This window comes from Carassius gibelio, chromosome B3, assembly GCF_023724105.1.
Source record: "Carassius gibelio isolate Cgi1373 ecotype wild population from Czech Republic chromosome B3, carGib1.2-hapl.c, whole genome shotgun sequence".
Taxonomy (NCBI): Eukaryota; Metazoa; Chordata; class Actinopteri; order Cypriniformes; family Cyprinidae; genus Carassius; species Carassius gibelio.
The window spans coordinates 38,213,764-38,229,915 of record NC_068398.1 but is presented as its reverse complement, the minus strand read 5'-3'; the positions used below and the strand labels follow the sequence as shown (position 1 = coordinate 38,229,915).

The 16,152-nt window shown below is 35.6% G+C and overlaps 1 protein-coding gene across 2 annotated transcripts; it reads left to right on the top strand.

The window, feature by feature from the left end:
* The first annotated feature begins 9,502 nt into the window (after positions 1-9,502).
* Positions 9,503-15,049, top strand: LOC127953428 (gastrula zinc finger protein XlCGF49.1). 2 transcript variants are annotated; one of them, XM_052552675.1, is made up of 4 exons: positions 9,503-10,415; positions 11,580-11,761; positions 13,149-13,790; positions 14,768-15,049. In XM_052552675.1, the coding sequence occupies exons 2-4, from the start codon at positions 11,713-11,715 to the stop codon at positions 14,878-14,880; spliced, it is 804 nt and encodes a 267-aa protein (XP_052408635.1). In that variant the 5' UTR covers positions 9,503-10,415; positions 11,580-11,712; the 3' UTR covers positions 14,881-15,049. The 2 variants fall into 2 exon arrangements, with proteins under 2 accessions (XP_052408635.1, XP_052408633.1); XM_052552673.1 differs by lacking the exon at positions 9,503-10,415 and adding an exon at positions 10,422-10,568.
* Positions 15,050-16,152: the final 1,103 nt, after the last annotated feature.

Sequence of the window (16,152 nt, the reverse complement as noted above, 5' to 3'; positions counted from 1 at the left end):
AATGAAAATATAATAAGAAAATTTTTTAGACAATGGAAAATGTTTCTTCAACAGGAAAATAGAGAATACAAATATTTTTTTTTATCTTTGCAAATATAAAACAAAATTTTAAAAGTGCAAATGCTCTTTAGGTTGGATGTCGAATCCTTCGATGAAGAAAGTGTTTTCTTTGCTGGAAGGCACAGTTTGCACTGTTCAACGTTGTTTGCAATTTCTTCTTTTTAAACAAATTGCAGCGGAATTTCCATGAAATGAACACGTTTTTGCAGCAGTGATTCAATCTGCGTCTGAGGAGATTGTAGACAGCTGTTATTTGTGCATGCACCAGCGGGTGGCACACGTGACTTGCGTGAGTCATTAATCAAGCTGCGCTTAATATAGTGTTATTATGCCAAAATACTGATTTATTTAGTTTTAAATGAAACCATTGTAATCCAGAAAGTATTCCCCCTTTTTTCAAAATGTAACTATAATCTGATTACTACATTTTTTGATGTAACTGTAATGGCTTACAGTTACTGGATTTTTGTATCCTGATTACGTAACACCGTTACATGTATTCCGTTACTCCCCAACCCTGCTCAGAGGTACCCGATACGGCTATTACACCACCTGGATTCTCCGTTTTTCGTCATGACAGATCGCTAAACTCCGGTAAGAGCAGAGGTGGAGGTGTGTGCTTTATGATTAACACTCGATGGGGCACTGATGTTACAATTCTATCTACACACTGCTCCCCTGAGATTGAACTGCTCTCCATTAAAGTGCGCCCCTTTTACCTCCCGCGGGAGTTAAATTCAGTCATTCTCAACGTTGTTTACATCCCGCCTCATGTGGACAAAACTAAAGCATTGGACGAACTGTACAGAACCATAAACGGATTGGAAATTGCTCATTCTGACTCTGCTTTTATCGTTGTTGGGGATTTTAACAGGGTGAATATGAGTAAAGTTCTTCCCAAATTCTACCAAAACATAAATTTCCCCACACAAAGTGATCAGACATTAGATCACTGCTATTCAACACTAAAGGACAGTTACAAACCCCTCCCCCGACCAGCATTTGGCAAAGGTGACCACATTAGCATACTAGTGTTACCAGCCTACAGACAATGCCTCAAACAGGAAAAACCGGTTTCTAAAACAGTCTACAAATGGAGTGAAGAGGCCATCTCCACACTGCAGTTACAATGGTACAATGGTCTCAATCTCACAAAAGTAGATTAGAAGATAATACAGATCCGAAGAGTTAAGAGATATCTTGATTACTGTGATGGGAGTGTCCTTTCCTAGGGCCCTCCATGTACATTACCACCTGTTCCCATTGAGTTGTAAAATCACCCAGGCTTGGGACCTGAAGTAATGCAAATTCCAATTGTTAGCTCCTGTCTCCATCTCGGGGGATGTTTGTCTTGGTCTGAGGTATTTAAACGATTACAGCAAAAGGATCAGGGCGATTTCTGTAGCCAGAAAGCCCGTAGTGTGTTGTGTGTCTCTTCACTTCATACTATGTATTTTCTAAGGTCAGGTATGCATATTTTACTTTTAGATTCATCTCTGAGAATTCAATGTTTTATAATGCTTTGATTTGATATGTTTCAATTGGATATGTAATTGGCAGAATACATATTTACCTGACCGATAATAAATTGTTACATTTGATTTTATCCTGTTTTACTCCGTGATTATTGACTCTAGTAGATTACGTTGTATCCCTGTTAGCAACATGAGCCCCCGAATGAACGAGTTAATATAAGAGTAGGAGTTAACTAGAATAATCAAATGTCAGAAGAATACTAATTAAAAAGGCATACAACCAATTTGCATTTCAACCTAAACTCAAGGTCATACTAAAATGGAGTCAGATTAAATAATAAAATGGAGTCAGATTTGAGTTTAACCTAAATTAAATAACTCTGAGCGCTGAAAGACCGAACACGCAGGAAACCTTTATCCAGCACCGGATACCTTCCTTGGGACGAGTGCCTGGACCTTACACCAGTTTTAACAGATAAAGAAAAATCAGCAGTTTCAGATAAAGAAAAAGTAGAAGTATTAGCAGAAACATTTATGAAGGTGCATAGTAATAATAATATTCCTGAGGAAATGAGAAGATATAGAAGGCAACGGATTAAAGAAAATCCAAAAAAAATTAGAAAAAAGAGGGAGTTTGGTTAGTGTAATAGAGGCAGAGTTTACAATGTATGAAATGAAGAGAGCACTCTCAGGGGTAAGAAAAACTTCTCCAGGAAAGGATGAAATTTGTGTTGAGATGATAGAAAAATGATCAGAAAAATCATTAAAGATCATTTTAGGATTGTATTATAAAGTATGGGAAACGGAAACTTCCTTCTGAGTGGAAACATGGGGTCATAGTGCCAATTGCTAGGCCAGGGAAAGACAAAGCTCAACCAAGCAGCTATAGGCCAATAGTAGGGATGCACGATATTGGATTTTGGCCGATATTCGATATGCCGATATTTTCAAAATAATTTTGGCCGATGCCGATACCGATATCGATATATATACAAATATATACTGATATATTTAAACTTTAATTTTACTGAAGAGAAATCCATGTATCTCTTCTGTACTGATTCTACCATAAATTTATTATTTTACAAATGTAGACAGACATTCACATCTGAAAAACAGGTCAATTATTTCACTTGGAGAATATCGGTTTGGCTCATCGGCAGAAATATTCATATCGGCCGATACCGATAATGGTCATTTTAAGCTTTTATCGGCCGATACCGATATTGTGCCGATATTATCGTGCATCCCTAGCCAATAGCACTGACATCAAACCTATGGAAGCTTATGGAGAGAATATTCTATATTTTATTGAGAAAAGGGGGTTATTTTCACAGTAGCAGAGTGGTTTTAGGAAGGGACGTAGTACTATGGATTCGGTAGTTAGTCTGGAGGCAGCAATAAGGAAGGCTCAAGTAAACAAAGAGGTAGTAGTCGGAGTGTTCATTTCTTATTGAATAGGACAATACAAGTTAGAATTTGGACAACATATTCACAAATATATACTTTAAATAATGGAACTCCTCAAGGTAGCGTATGTAGTCCAATACTTTTTAACATTATGATTAATGATATTTATACACAAATTGACACAGGAATAGGAAGGTCACTGTACGCAGATGATGGTGCACTATGGAAAAGGGGAAGAAACGAGTTATTTGTAGTAAAAAGTCTGCAGGGGGCAGTAAATAAGGTAGAAAACTGGGCAAATGAGTGGGGTTTTCGGTTCTCAATTGCAAAAATGCAGGTAATTTGTTTCACAAAAAGGAGGAAAGATATTAGAGTAAGTATAAAAATGCATGGTCATGAATTGGAACAAGTTAAAATGTTAACATTTTTAGGTATGTGGATGGACTCTAAATAAACATTTGGTATTCATATTCAAAAGCTAATAGATAAATGTAAAAAAGGAATAAATATAATGAGGTGCTTGGCAGGGGTTGAGTGGGGTGCGAGTAGACCATCTTTAAGAAGAATATATAGCTCATTAATAAGACCGGCAATAGATTATGGAAGTCTGATATACTGCTCTGCATCAGAAACATGGCTCAAAAAGATCGAGGTAATTAAGACTCAAGCTCTAAGGATCAGTTGTGGAGCATTTAGAACATCTCCAGTATCATCTATTCAAGTAGAGATGGGAGAAATGCCCCTAGAAGTTTGTAGGAGAAAGCTAAGAATGAGATATTGTATAAATGTAAAAGCACATGATGAAAGACATCCTGTTAAAAAGGTACTGGAAACCTGTTGGGAGTACGAATATAGATATGTAAATAGTTTTGGCTGGGTAGCAAATAAGGAGGCACAAGAAACAGGTATAACTGAGATAGAGGTAGCTCCTTCTGTTGTAATTCCATCTATACCCCCATGGTTATACCCAATGCCAGAAATAGACCTATTCATACATGAGGAGATACATAAGAACAAACTAGATTTGCCATTAAAAGTAATCGTTCAACAATACATTAATCAAGCATACAGCGACAAGACTCACATATTCACAGATAGACCAAAAGATCCAGAAACAGGTAGAGCAGCTGCTGCAGTGTATATTCCTCAGTACAATATTAAAATACTAAAAAGAGCAACAGATCATATATTTGTTTTTACAACAGAACTGATAGCTATATCATTGGCCATACAATGGATAGAAGAAAAGCAGCCTAACTGTAGTGTAATATGTACAGACTCATTATCAGCTCTGCAAAGTTTAGAAAGTGGAACAACTTTAGCAAGACAAGATATTTTAAATGAAACTTTACAGAAATTATATAGCATAAAGCACGTAGGCGTAAAGGTGAGTTTTTTGTGGGTACCAGCCCATGTCGGAGTTAAGGGGAATGAGGAAGCTGACAGACTGGCAAAGGAGTCATTGAAAGATCCTGAGATCAATATAAGAGTACAGATGAGTAAAGCTGAAATTAAGGGGCTGATTGGGACTGAAGTGAAAAAGAGGTGGCAGAGGATATGGGACAATGAAATAAGAGGAAGACATCTGTATAGTATACAAAGAAATGTGGGGGTGGAAAGAAAAACTGTTAATAACAGGAAAAGGGATGTGATAATGACAAGATTACTTATTGGGCATACAACACTAAATCAAAGTTTATATAAAATAGGTAAAAATGAAACTAGTAATTGTGAAAAATGTGGATATCCAGAAACAGTAAATCATATATTACTAGAATGTAAAGCATACAATAGAGAAAGACTTGAATTAGTCCAGGCACTAAAGGATGGGGTGTAAGAAATTATTCACTTAAGGAAATATTAGAAGGAACAAATTATATAATACACGAGAAATTATTTAAAATTTTAAAGGATACAGAACTGGTAAAAAAGATATAAAGTATTATGAAATTTTTTTTATTTTTTTATTTATTTATTTTTCTGCACCAAGTATATCCAACCAAGTAGTGCTCCATACTCCAATCCAGTAGGTGGCGGACAATGCACCTTTAGTTGGTTTGCCAACCGCCATTAAAACAACAGAAGAAGAAGAAGAAGAAGAAGAAGAGGGCTTAGGAGACTGAAAAGTTGAGGGGAAGGTGAAGAGCTGGTTTTCTGCGACGGCTCGCTGACGCATGACCGGAACAGGAAACGCGTCATCGTGTGTCACCCTTTCGCGCGTTTGGACTGAGTTGGCGGGAGGGTCTCGCGCTGTTGGCAACAGCTGGGCTGGGAATGGTCAGGAGATGGAGGAAGGAAGTGACGGAGTAGTAAGTGAGACAGGAGAGGTGGGGAGCATTGGAGATGTGGAAGACAGCGAGGGTAAAGAAGAGTGGAATATTAATCAAAATAAAAAGAAAAAGAATAATACAACTGACTGTGGTGAAAGTGCATCTTTAAAGTATGGTGGGGAACAATATAAGGTATTTGTTAAGTTGGGGCAAGAAGGTACCACGTTCAGAGAGTGGAATCCGATGCAACTTACAAAAGGTCTAAGTAAAGAAATTGGAGAGGTAAGGAGTGCAAAAATATTAAGAAATGGACAACTTCTGGTGTTTTGTAACAACTCAAAAAAGCGGTTAAGATGAGTAAAATTCATGGTAAACTAGTGCAATGTTCAAAGGCTAATGACAAAAAGTTAGTCAGAGGAGTCATTACAGGCATTCCGGTAAATGTAGAGACGGATGCTATAATAGCAAACATTAAGCAGGCCAAAGAATGCGAAGCTAAAAGACTTAAAACTAAGAGATTTGGAGACATTTGCGACAGCTTATCAGTTATGCTTACGTTTGAAGGACAAACTTTACCAGATAAGGTTTTTGTTGGTTTTATGAGTTATGTGGTTAGGTTGTACATCCCTCCACCACTTCGATGTTATAAATGTCATCGGTTTGGGCATTCACTCGGTTTGGGCATTCACTCTGGGGACCAGCTTTACTGCTTCAGAGTAGCTAATGCCTTCAGTTACCTTAATTCTTTGTACCTCTTTGGCTCTTTTACTAAATTCACAACCCTGTTATGCTGCACTGTGCTCCCCTCCACAATTGCAGCATTGATTGCGAGCTTTGTCACATTCATCATACTAATGGTCTCCTCCACACTTACTACACCTCTTTTTTCCTTTACATACAGCCGCGTAAAAGTAAAAGAGCCAAAGAGGTACAAAGAATTAAGGTAACTGAAGGCATTAGCTACTCTGAAGCAGTAAAGCTGGTCCCCAGAGTGAATGTAATACCAAAACAAAATGAGGGCATTGGATATGACATAATAAATGAAGAGGATGAAGAGATAAGGAAAGACAATTTAGTTGTCAGCAAACATGATTTTGTGATTTTTATGGTTGAAGTTATCAACTGTTCTGCACAGACAACGAGTCGTACCGAAAGGATTAAAATTATTGTGAAAGCAGCTGAAAAATATTTGGGGATAAAAGGAATGGTTTGGGAAACAGTTAGGGATAACTTAAGTACAGACACACAATCTACCCAGCACAATGTTGGTATAGACTAAATGGTGGTAAATGTAGGCATACTACAATGGAATGCTAGAAGTTTAATAGCTAATGGCCAAGAATTTAAGAAATATGTAGATGAGTTAAAAGAGAAACCAAATATAATATGTGTACAAGAATCATGGTTGAAATCAGAGTTAGATTTTATCATTAAGGGATATTCAGCAGTTAGGAGAGATAGAGAAAATGGTAGAGGGGGAGGATTAGTAACTTTTATACAAAATGGTTTAAGCTATGAAATTATAAATATAAATGATAAGAATTAATCAGTTACCATAAGGATATGGACAAGTAAAGGTTCTATAGATGTAATAAATTATTATAATCCTTGTGGGAAAATAGAGCGAAGTATTTTGGAAAATATTGTGGGATCACCACTCAGTGAGGTTATATGGTGTGGGGATTTTAATGCACACAATACATTATGGGGAAGTAACAGTACAGATGCAAATGGTTTAGCTTTAAGAATATATTGATGATAAATGCTTGGTATGTCTTAACAATGGTGAGGGAACACGGTTTAACAGCATAAACAATACAGAATCAGTACTTGATTTAACTTTTGTATCCAGTGCAATAGCAGGAATTAGTACGTGGAGTGTAGATAAGGAAACTACAATAGGTAGTAATCATTTCCCTATTCTAATTAAAGTTGGATCAGGGACGTGTCAAGAAAGGACTAAGAATATTCCAAGGTGGAAAATAGAGAATGCGAATTGGGAACAGTTTCAGATCATTTGTGCAGAAAAATGTCTTAAACTTAAAAATGAGGATAAAGAAATAGGAATAAATGAGTTTAATAGTGTATTAGTAAATGAAATAATATTGTCAGCTGAGGAAACAATACCTAAAAGTAAAGGAAATAGGAAAGGTAAGAATGTACCATGGTGGAATGATGAGTGCAGTAAAGCAGTTAAAGCAAGAAACAAAGCTTTTAAATATGTTAAGAAATATAATTCTCAGGATGCTTTGATAGAGTATAAAAGAAAGCAGGCAGTAGTTAGGAAAACAGTTAAGACACAAAAACGCAATTTCTGGAGGGAATTCTGTAATGATATAGGAAGGGATGTGAAGTTATCTGATATATGGGGAATGATAAGGAGGATGGGAGGAGTTAGAAGGAATTATGAATTACCTGTATTAAATAGTGGTGATAAAGTGGCAGTTACTAATTTAGAAAAAGCTGAAGTTTTAGCTCAAACATTTAGGAAAGTGCATAGTTCTGAGAACCTCACTAAGGAAGCACAAGGGAACAGAAGGAAAGTGTTAGAAAGTTTCCCAGATGTTTTAAAAAAGAAAGGAGATTCGGGAAATCCATTAGATGTACCTTTAAATATGTTTGAGTTGAAAAAAGCAGTCCTTAATGCAAAACAGACTACTCCAGGAAAAGACATGGTATGTTACAAAATGGTAGCAAATATGACAGATGGGACATTATAGTACTAAAATTTTTTAATAAAATTTGGGAAATTGGTCCGCTTCCATCAGTGTGGAAACATGCAATTATAGTACCCATTTTAAAGCCAGGGAAAAACCCGTCTGACCCGTCTATATATAGACCAATTGCCATAACATCGCAGTTGTGTAAAATAATGGAAAGAATAATTACAGATAGAATGACCCATTATTTAGAAAGCAATGACCTTTTTTCCCCATTTCAGGGGCGAAGTACAATGGATTCATTATTATGTTTAGAATCCGATATTAGGAAAGCGCAGACTAATAGGGAGGTGGTAATAGCAGTTTTCTTAGACGTAGAGAAAGCATATGATATGCTTTGGAAAGAAGGGTTATTAATTAAATTACAACGATTAGGAATTGGTGGTAAAATATACAATTGGATTTTGGATTTTTTGTTTAATAAGAATATTCAGGTAAGAGTAGGTGCAGAATTTTCTGAGATATATACAGTAGAGAACGGAACTCCACAAGGTAGTGTATGTAGCCCATTATTATTCAATATTATGATTAACGATATATTCTCAAATATTGACCAGAAAATTGGAAAATCCCTGTATGCTGATGATGGAGCATTATGGTTTAGAGGCCGTAATGAATCTTACGTTAAATCAAAAATGCAAGAGGCAATTAAGGAAGTGGAAAAATGGACAAATAAATGGGGATTTAGATTATCAGTGTCAAAAACACAAGTCATATGTTTTTCAAAAAAGCATAAGATCACACCAGTATCCTTAAAATTGTACAGTCAGCCTCTTGAGCAAATGAAGATTATTACGTTTCTTGGGATGTGGTTTGATGAAAAACTGACATGGAAGATTCATTTGGAAAAAATGGTTAATAAATGTAAAAAGATTGTTAATATCCTACGCTGTTTATCAGGACAAGCATGGGGAGCAAGTAGGGCATCCTTAAAAAATATATATTGGGCACTAATGAGGTCTGTCTTTGATTATGGGTGTATAGCATATATGTCATCAGCAGAGTCTAACATCAAAGCTTTGGATGTCATGCAAGCTCAGGCTCTGAGGATATGTAGTGGATCTTTTAAAACATCCCCGGTATCTTCTATGCAAGTGGAAATGGGTGAGATTCCTTTGAGGATCAGAAGGATACAACTGATGTTAGCATACTGGATTAATGTGAAGGGACAAGTTGATAGCCACCCAGCTAAAGCTATCTTAAAAGATTGCTGGGAACATGGAAAGTCCAATTACAAAAGTTTTGGGTGGATTGGCGATGCGAAAGCTGAGAATATTGGGTTACATAAATTACAGTACTGTTCAACGGTTTCAGTCCCTCCTATTCCACCATGGTTTTTCCCTATACCAGATGTAGATTTAGGCATTCATAAGAAAATAAAAAGTAAGTCAAAGGAAGTAGCAGTGAGGGATATTGTTTAATATTATCTGGATATGCATTTCCCTGAAGACACATTCATATTTACAGATGGTTCTAAGGATCCAAAGACAGGACACGCTGGGCCAGCAGTATATATTCCAAAGAATGGGGTAATATGTCAGAAAAGAATAACAGATAATTTATCAGTATACACAACAGAGCTGGTTGCAATTTTGTTGGCCTTGGAATGGGTAGAGGGAAATGAGTTAAATAACTCAGTGATTATATCTGATAGTTATTCAGCTTTAGAAAGCATAAAAAATGGGAAATCTATAAGAGATGATATAATTCATAAAATGTTTATGGTTTTGCATAAGTTAAATGCAAAGGATTTAAAAATCAGGTTTCTCTGGGTACCTGCACATGTTGGAGTGAAAGGGAATGAGGAGGTTGATAAACTTGCAAAACAAACACTGAAACACAATAGAATATTACAAGTTCCATATAGTAAATCTGAAGCTAAAACATTCATTAAAGCATATGCAAGATCAAAATGGCAGGAGTATTGGGTGGATGAAGATAAAGGAAGGCATTTATATAATATACAATCAGAAGTGGATATAGGAAGGACAGAGTGTAGGAGTAGAAGAGAAGAAAGTATAATTACACGGTTAAGAATAGGACACACTGGGCTCAATTCTTCATTGAAGATAATAGGGAAACATCCAACAGGGAACTGCCAATATTGCAGTCATTTAGAAACTGTAGAACATATTTTATTTCAGTGCACAAAGTATAGCCAAGAAAGAAACCAGCTTTTTCAGTCTCTCAGAAGTGTCAATCAGAATAATTTTACAATGCAAGGTTTATTAGGGAAAGCATCCAGTAACATTCATCAATTTGTTTTTAAGTTTCTTAGAGACACCGACTTAGCCAGTAGGATTTAATTATTATTATTATTTTTTTTTTTTTTTTTAAGATCCAATATCTCCTGATTCACACTCCAGCCCAGTCGGTGGCGGTAATGCACCGTTAAGTTGGTTTGCCAACCGCCATAAAAAACTAAAGAAGAAGAAGAAGAAGAAGAATCGCATTCATACGCAACGAGATTTGGCTGTGGAGTACGTATTCTTTTAGCGCAAATTAAATTAAGTACTTACTCCTTGAGTATTCCATTTCGAACGCCGCCGTACTTTTTTAAATTTTTAAATAGAATTCGCCGATGACGTCATCACTAGAGCGCGCTTACTAGTCAGCGTCGAGTCTTCTGAGAGGTGAGCAGTTCACAGTGTTTTACATATTTACACAATTGTAAAATACACTTTACACCGTATAATTATGCAACTGTATACGAAGTCGTTTCTGCCTTGTTTTAATCGTGCACAACGCCGTTTCTGCCTCTACTAACTTAAAGAAACGCGAGGAAAGCGCGTATGTTTTTGTATGTTTGTGTTTACATGTCTGTGTACTGCTAATGTTGCTATTAATTAATGTCTCGTGATCTGTGAGAGGAATAAATGCAAACCGATATTCTGATTCGATTTTATTAATAAAGTTATTTCTCTGTCGTTTATCTTTGGCAGATCAAACTTGTTATAGTCACTTTACATGATTATAATTTCTTACAAACACTGATACATAAATCATATTGAGCCTCTCTGAGGCACGTGGGACGTTTTAAATCTATCAAAAGTTTTCTGGTAAAACACACTTTAAGCTAAGGAATAAGACTGAGAGCTGTGTCTCTAGGAACTTGTCTTGGAAATCTTCATATGACTTTCTAAAGTAATACAGTATTTATTCTCTTTTGCTTTTGTGAGCTCTCTATTGACATTTTTGCTTCTCAACTTCAGCACATGCATGGGCTAACTGTATGTGTAACGGCTCAAGCTAATTCTGTTTTTAATAGTTTCTAAAGGCTAAATTGTGTTTTGAGACGGTTTCATTCCCCACCATGCAAATAAGTGATTTAAAAACCGTAATGTTGAATAGAGGTTGAATAATTATCACATAGCAGTATTATAAGAAAAAAATTATAACTCAAAAATATTACATTATATATTGAAAAAATCACTTTTAATATGCCAGTGAACTGTTAAAGATGCAATTTTTATTTTATCCTGGATCTTCAGAAAGGCTTGTATTTGTAAAGTACTGCAGTCTCTGAGAGGTTGATTAATTTTTATTGCAACTGTGTGTGTGTGTGTGTGTGTGTGTGTAACTGAATATAACATTATTTGTTTGCCTTTATTGTTGATTTTGGCAAATCTTCTTCTTTCACTTAGACAGTGAAGCTACTCCCACAACAATCACACATTCAGTAATTCACCAATAAATGTTAAAGTGAAGACGAGTGTCAAATCATCAGGAAGAGCTGAAATCTGTAAAGACTGAGCTTATAAAGAGGACAGAAAGAAGATGAGAGATCCAGAACCCTGCAGAATCAAAGATACTGAAGAACAAACAGGTTGGTATCAACAAAATAACTGTTAGATTTATTTATCAGTTTATTTAACAGGGACAATGCAGTATAACATTGCTACAGTTTCATGCAGCCGATGCTCTACATATAGGCTTCTAGCCAATGGCTAATTTGCAGCCCCAGTCCCTGGTTAGGCTAAAAAAAATAAAATATAAAAAAAATAAACAACTAAGTCTATGTACAACCATCAATGTTCACATATCTGCTTTTGTTTGAACCACTTTTTCAGTTTTGTTTGAAAAATATTCAACTGTGTTTGCATTTTCAATTCAGCTGACAAGCTGTTCCATAACAATGCACCTTGAACTGTAAATGTAGATTGTGCAAATTTAGTTTTTCTCTGTGGTGCTATACAGTTCTGTGTAGTTGCACCTCTTGTAGCGATCCCCCTACTACTCTGTTTTGATAATAATTCGCATATAACTTTTGGCGCAAGATTGTTTAAACATTTAAAAAACATTTTAATAACAGATGAATTTATAAAATTTTCAAAACTAAGCAAACTATATTTTTGTAAAATGCTACAGTGATGCCATCTGGTTGGTTTCTTATCCAAAACTTTTAGTGTTTGTTTATATAGGGATCTAACAGGTTTAATAGTCAGTTGAGAAACCTGACTCCAGACAGTCACACAGTAAGATAAGTGTGAAAAAATCATTGCATGCATGTATAACTTGGCTGCTTTCAATGATAAATATGGTCTAATCATGTAAAAACAATTCAGATTTGTTTTGATTGTTCTACATAGCTTCTTAACATGCATATCAAATTTCAAATGAGAGTCTAAAATAACACCTAAATATGTAAAATGATTAACCGTTTCAATTTCCTTTTGATTGATCTTAATTATAAAATCACTCATTTCCTTCTTTCTGATTGAAAAACACATTGAGACAGTTTTTGTACAATTCAGGGTCAAACAACTGTTTTGTAACCACTGTGTCACACCAATCATTTCATTTGTTAATATTTCTGCGGCTAAACTTGGAGTCTTTGCAGATACATAAATGACTGTATCATCTGCATATAACTGACATTTTGTTTGCTTACAACAGTTTGGAAAATCATTAACATATAAGGAAAACAACAATGGGCCCAAAATTGACCCTTGAGGGAGACCCATATTATTAGACCCATAGATAAAAGTATAGCAGATCAAACAAATGTAATATTATTAATAATAATAACATGGGATTTGTCTGTGATGTTTAAAAATGATAATTTGAAGATCAATGTACTTCCTTCATGGAACAGCACAGAAGTGTATTAAAAAAAATTTTCAACAAGTAGTTTTTTTTTTTTTTTTTTACATCAAGGTTCACCAGGGTTTCTGAGTGTTACTGAAAATTAACCAGTTTTACTTTTATTTTAGAGTTGATTGAAGAAAATGAAGATGATGAAGAATTGAGTGAAATTGATATGAATACTCATGTCAACACTGGAGAAAAACATCTGAGTTGCTCTCAAACCGAACAGAAAACCAAACCGAAAGATTCAGTGAAAAGAAGAGCCAAGAAATCTTTCACCTGCCCTCAGTGTGGAAAGAGTTTCCCATACAGACATAAAATTAAAGCTCACATGAGAGTTCATACTGGAGAGAAATTGTTCACTTGCGATCAGTGCGGGAAGAGTTACACACAGTCATCAAACCTTAAGCAACACATGAACGTCCACACTGGAGAGAAACCTTACAGGTGTTTACACTGTGACAAGAGATTCAGTCGTTCAGCAGACTTGAAAAAACACAATGTGGTCCACACAGGAAAGAAACTGCACACATGTGATCAATGCGGGAAGGGTTTTGCACTAAAACAACACTTTACGGCACATGTGAGAGTTCATACGGGAGAGAAACCGTACAAGTGTCTATACTGTGACAAGAGATTCAGTCAGTCTGGAAACCTGAAGACACACAAGAGGATTCACACAGGAGAGAAACCGTATCACTGCACTGAATGTGGAAAGTGTTTCAGTCATTCAGTTTCTCTACACAGTCATACAAAAAACAATCACAGTAAGTAGATCATCTTCAGATCGAAGAACTTTCAGATCCGATACCGTGTCTTCACCAAATGTGACACAATAATGCATCAAAGCGGTAAAATATCATCTGGATAAACCTGTCATTGCTAGTGACATGACAAAGAAACATTATCTGAAGTTTTCCTATCTTCAAAACCAGCAGATTCAACTGAGAGATTCAGATCAACTCAAGATTGAGTTCCTCCCCAAACAACGTCATACTTTTTTTTCTTGTATAGAATTTCGCTTCATGATATAAATAATATCGATGACGAGAAATGACGTTTACATCTTTGTTATTTCTGTTTTAATGCTTTTTCGTACATTATATTAAAATAGGATATGTAAGCAATAACTCCGTATAATATTTTACTAATTTACTGAGGTGGCATCGTTGTTAACTCAGATAAAATTCTGATAATTTGGTGGATAATGGAAAAATGTTAGTTGATCACAGTAGTGTATTGATTCTGATGTAAAATTAACGGTCACCTGAGGATACTCTACAACCATCTTATCTGAGCTCAAACTGCTTGAGCGAGTGTCAAGATACTAAAAATAAAGACACAATTTACATGTTTATGTGATTTTATTTCTCTGTATTTTAATAGCATTTAATGATTATGAACATAAAAGCATTACAAAAAAAAAAATTATATACCATTGATGAAACCGCAAAGGTGACTGTGAGATATGTATAATTACAATATAAAGTATTTTTGAGTATTTTTGCCATTAATATTATTTTCAAAAATTAGGTACATGTAATATAAAAGTATATATATGACCATGATTTGCAACAGCTCCAAGTCTCACGGACAGAGTATATGTCACCGTCCGAATCCGTTCACTTATTTGTTCACTCCTTTCTGATATAGTGCACTCAACTGTCATACACTATATAGGGATTAGTGAACGACTGAGCGAGTTCAGATACAGCACTGGAATCACTGTTACTTTCTATGTTAGCATCTACAGATGTCCGAGTTCTGCTCCCCGTGAAACTGATACTCAACTGCCATTGGCTCATCTGGATTCGAGAGAAGGGGGTTACCTATAGGTCATTATTCAAAGCTTTTTAACACTGTTTTTTCTAAAATAAATAACACCTTCAAAGTGTTATTCCATCACAGCCAGTGGTTTCACATGTGGTTCTACAACTGTTTCTTTGTTTCATTATATTTTATATAAATAAAGGCCATTGTCATAGTAATTCATTTGTGTATTAAAATAAAACAAATTCATAAATTCTATGATCTGTTTATTTTAACTCTGCCTCAGTCCTTAGTCTGTCATGTCATGGCCAAAGTAAAATTTTTAGCTCAATATATAAATAATGATAATAAAAAAACAATGCTAACACCCTATGATGTTCCTGTAGCTCAGTTTGTAGAGGACTGTGCTATCAAGCACAAGGTTGAGGGTTCGATTCCCTGGGAACACATGATAGGTAATAATTGATAGCCTGAATGCACTTTTAGTCACTTTAGATAAAAGCGTTGGCTAAATGCATAATTAACTAAATCCATGCATGGTAATCCATGCATTTAAATTTAAATTTATGATGTAATAAAGGAAACGGCGCTGAGATTTGCTTTGTTTGAACCAGATACTGAAGAAATTGCATGATTTTCAGTAGAATAAAACTTAGCGTGTCATAGATCACATGCTTTCCTTAAAATGAATCAAGCTCCGATACAGTGCTTCAAGAGTAACTAAACCCTAAACCAACTTATTTTAGTTAATTATCTGTAAGAATGGGACTTTATTAGTGCTGTTCATTGAATCTAGCAAATTTTTTGACATTTGAGTATAAAGTATTTTAATTCTAAAATACATGGTGTAACAACATCTGAGTGCTGCCCTCTACAAGTTGAACGGTGGCTACTGCATATGATTTTTTCCTATTGGAAAGCGGTGGCAGGTGACTTGAGCAGTTTCCAGCTCACCTTGTCAATATAAAACCATCTTGTTCCGTCAAAATCACCATAGTGAGTCAGGAGCTGGAATTGCGAGAATTGAAAATGATCAGGATAGAGTATTTTTTTTTGAGAATTGTCAGAAGTATAGTTAGTAGCATAGTATTGCATCAGTATGGCTCAGGCCCTGGCCCTGTGTCCACAGACACCTCGACATCCTCCACTTCAAATGAAGGAGGGGGAGAAAAGTCCTCTACTCCAAATGAACACTCTGTTGCAAAGCTACTTGCGTCACTACAGTCACTTTAGTTACTGACAGCAGCTGTCAATTAATCCGTCACTGCGGGTCTAAGGTTCACGCCCCACGCACTCAGCCCAACCCTTGGTTGACCAGGGGTTTAGTTACCCTTTCAATATGAAATGTGTTGTTTTTTT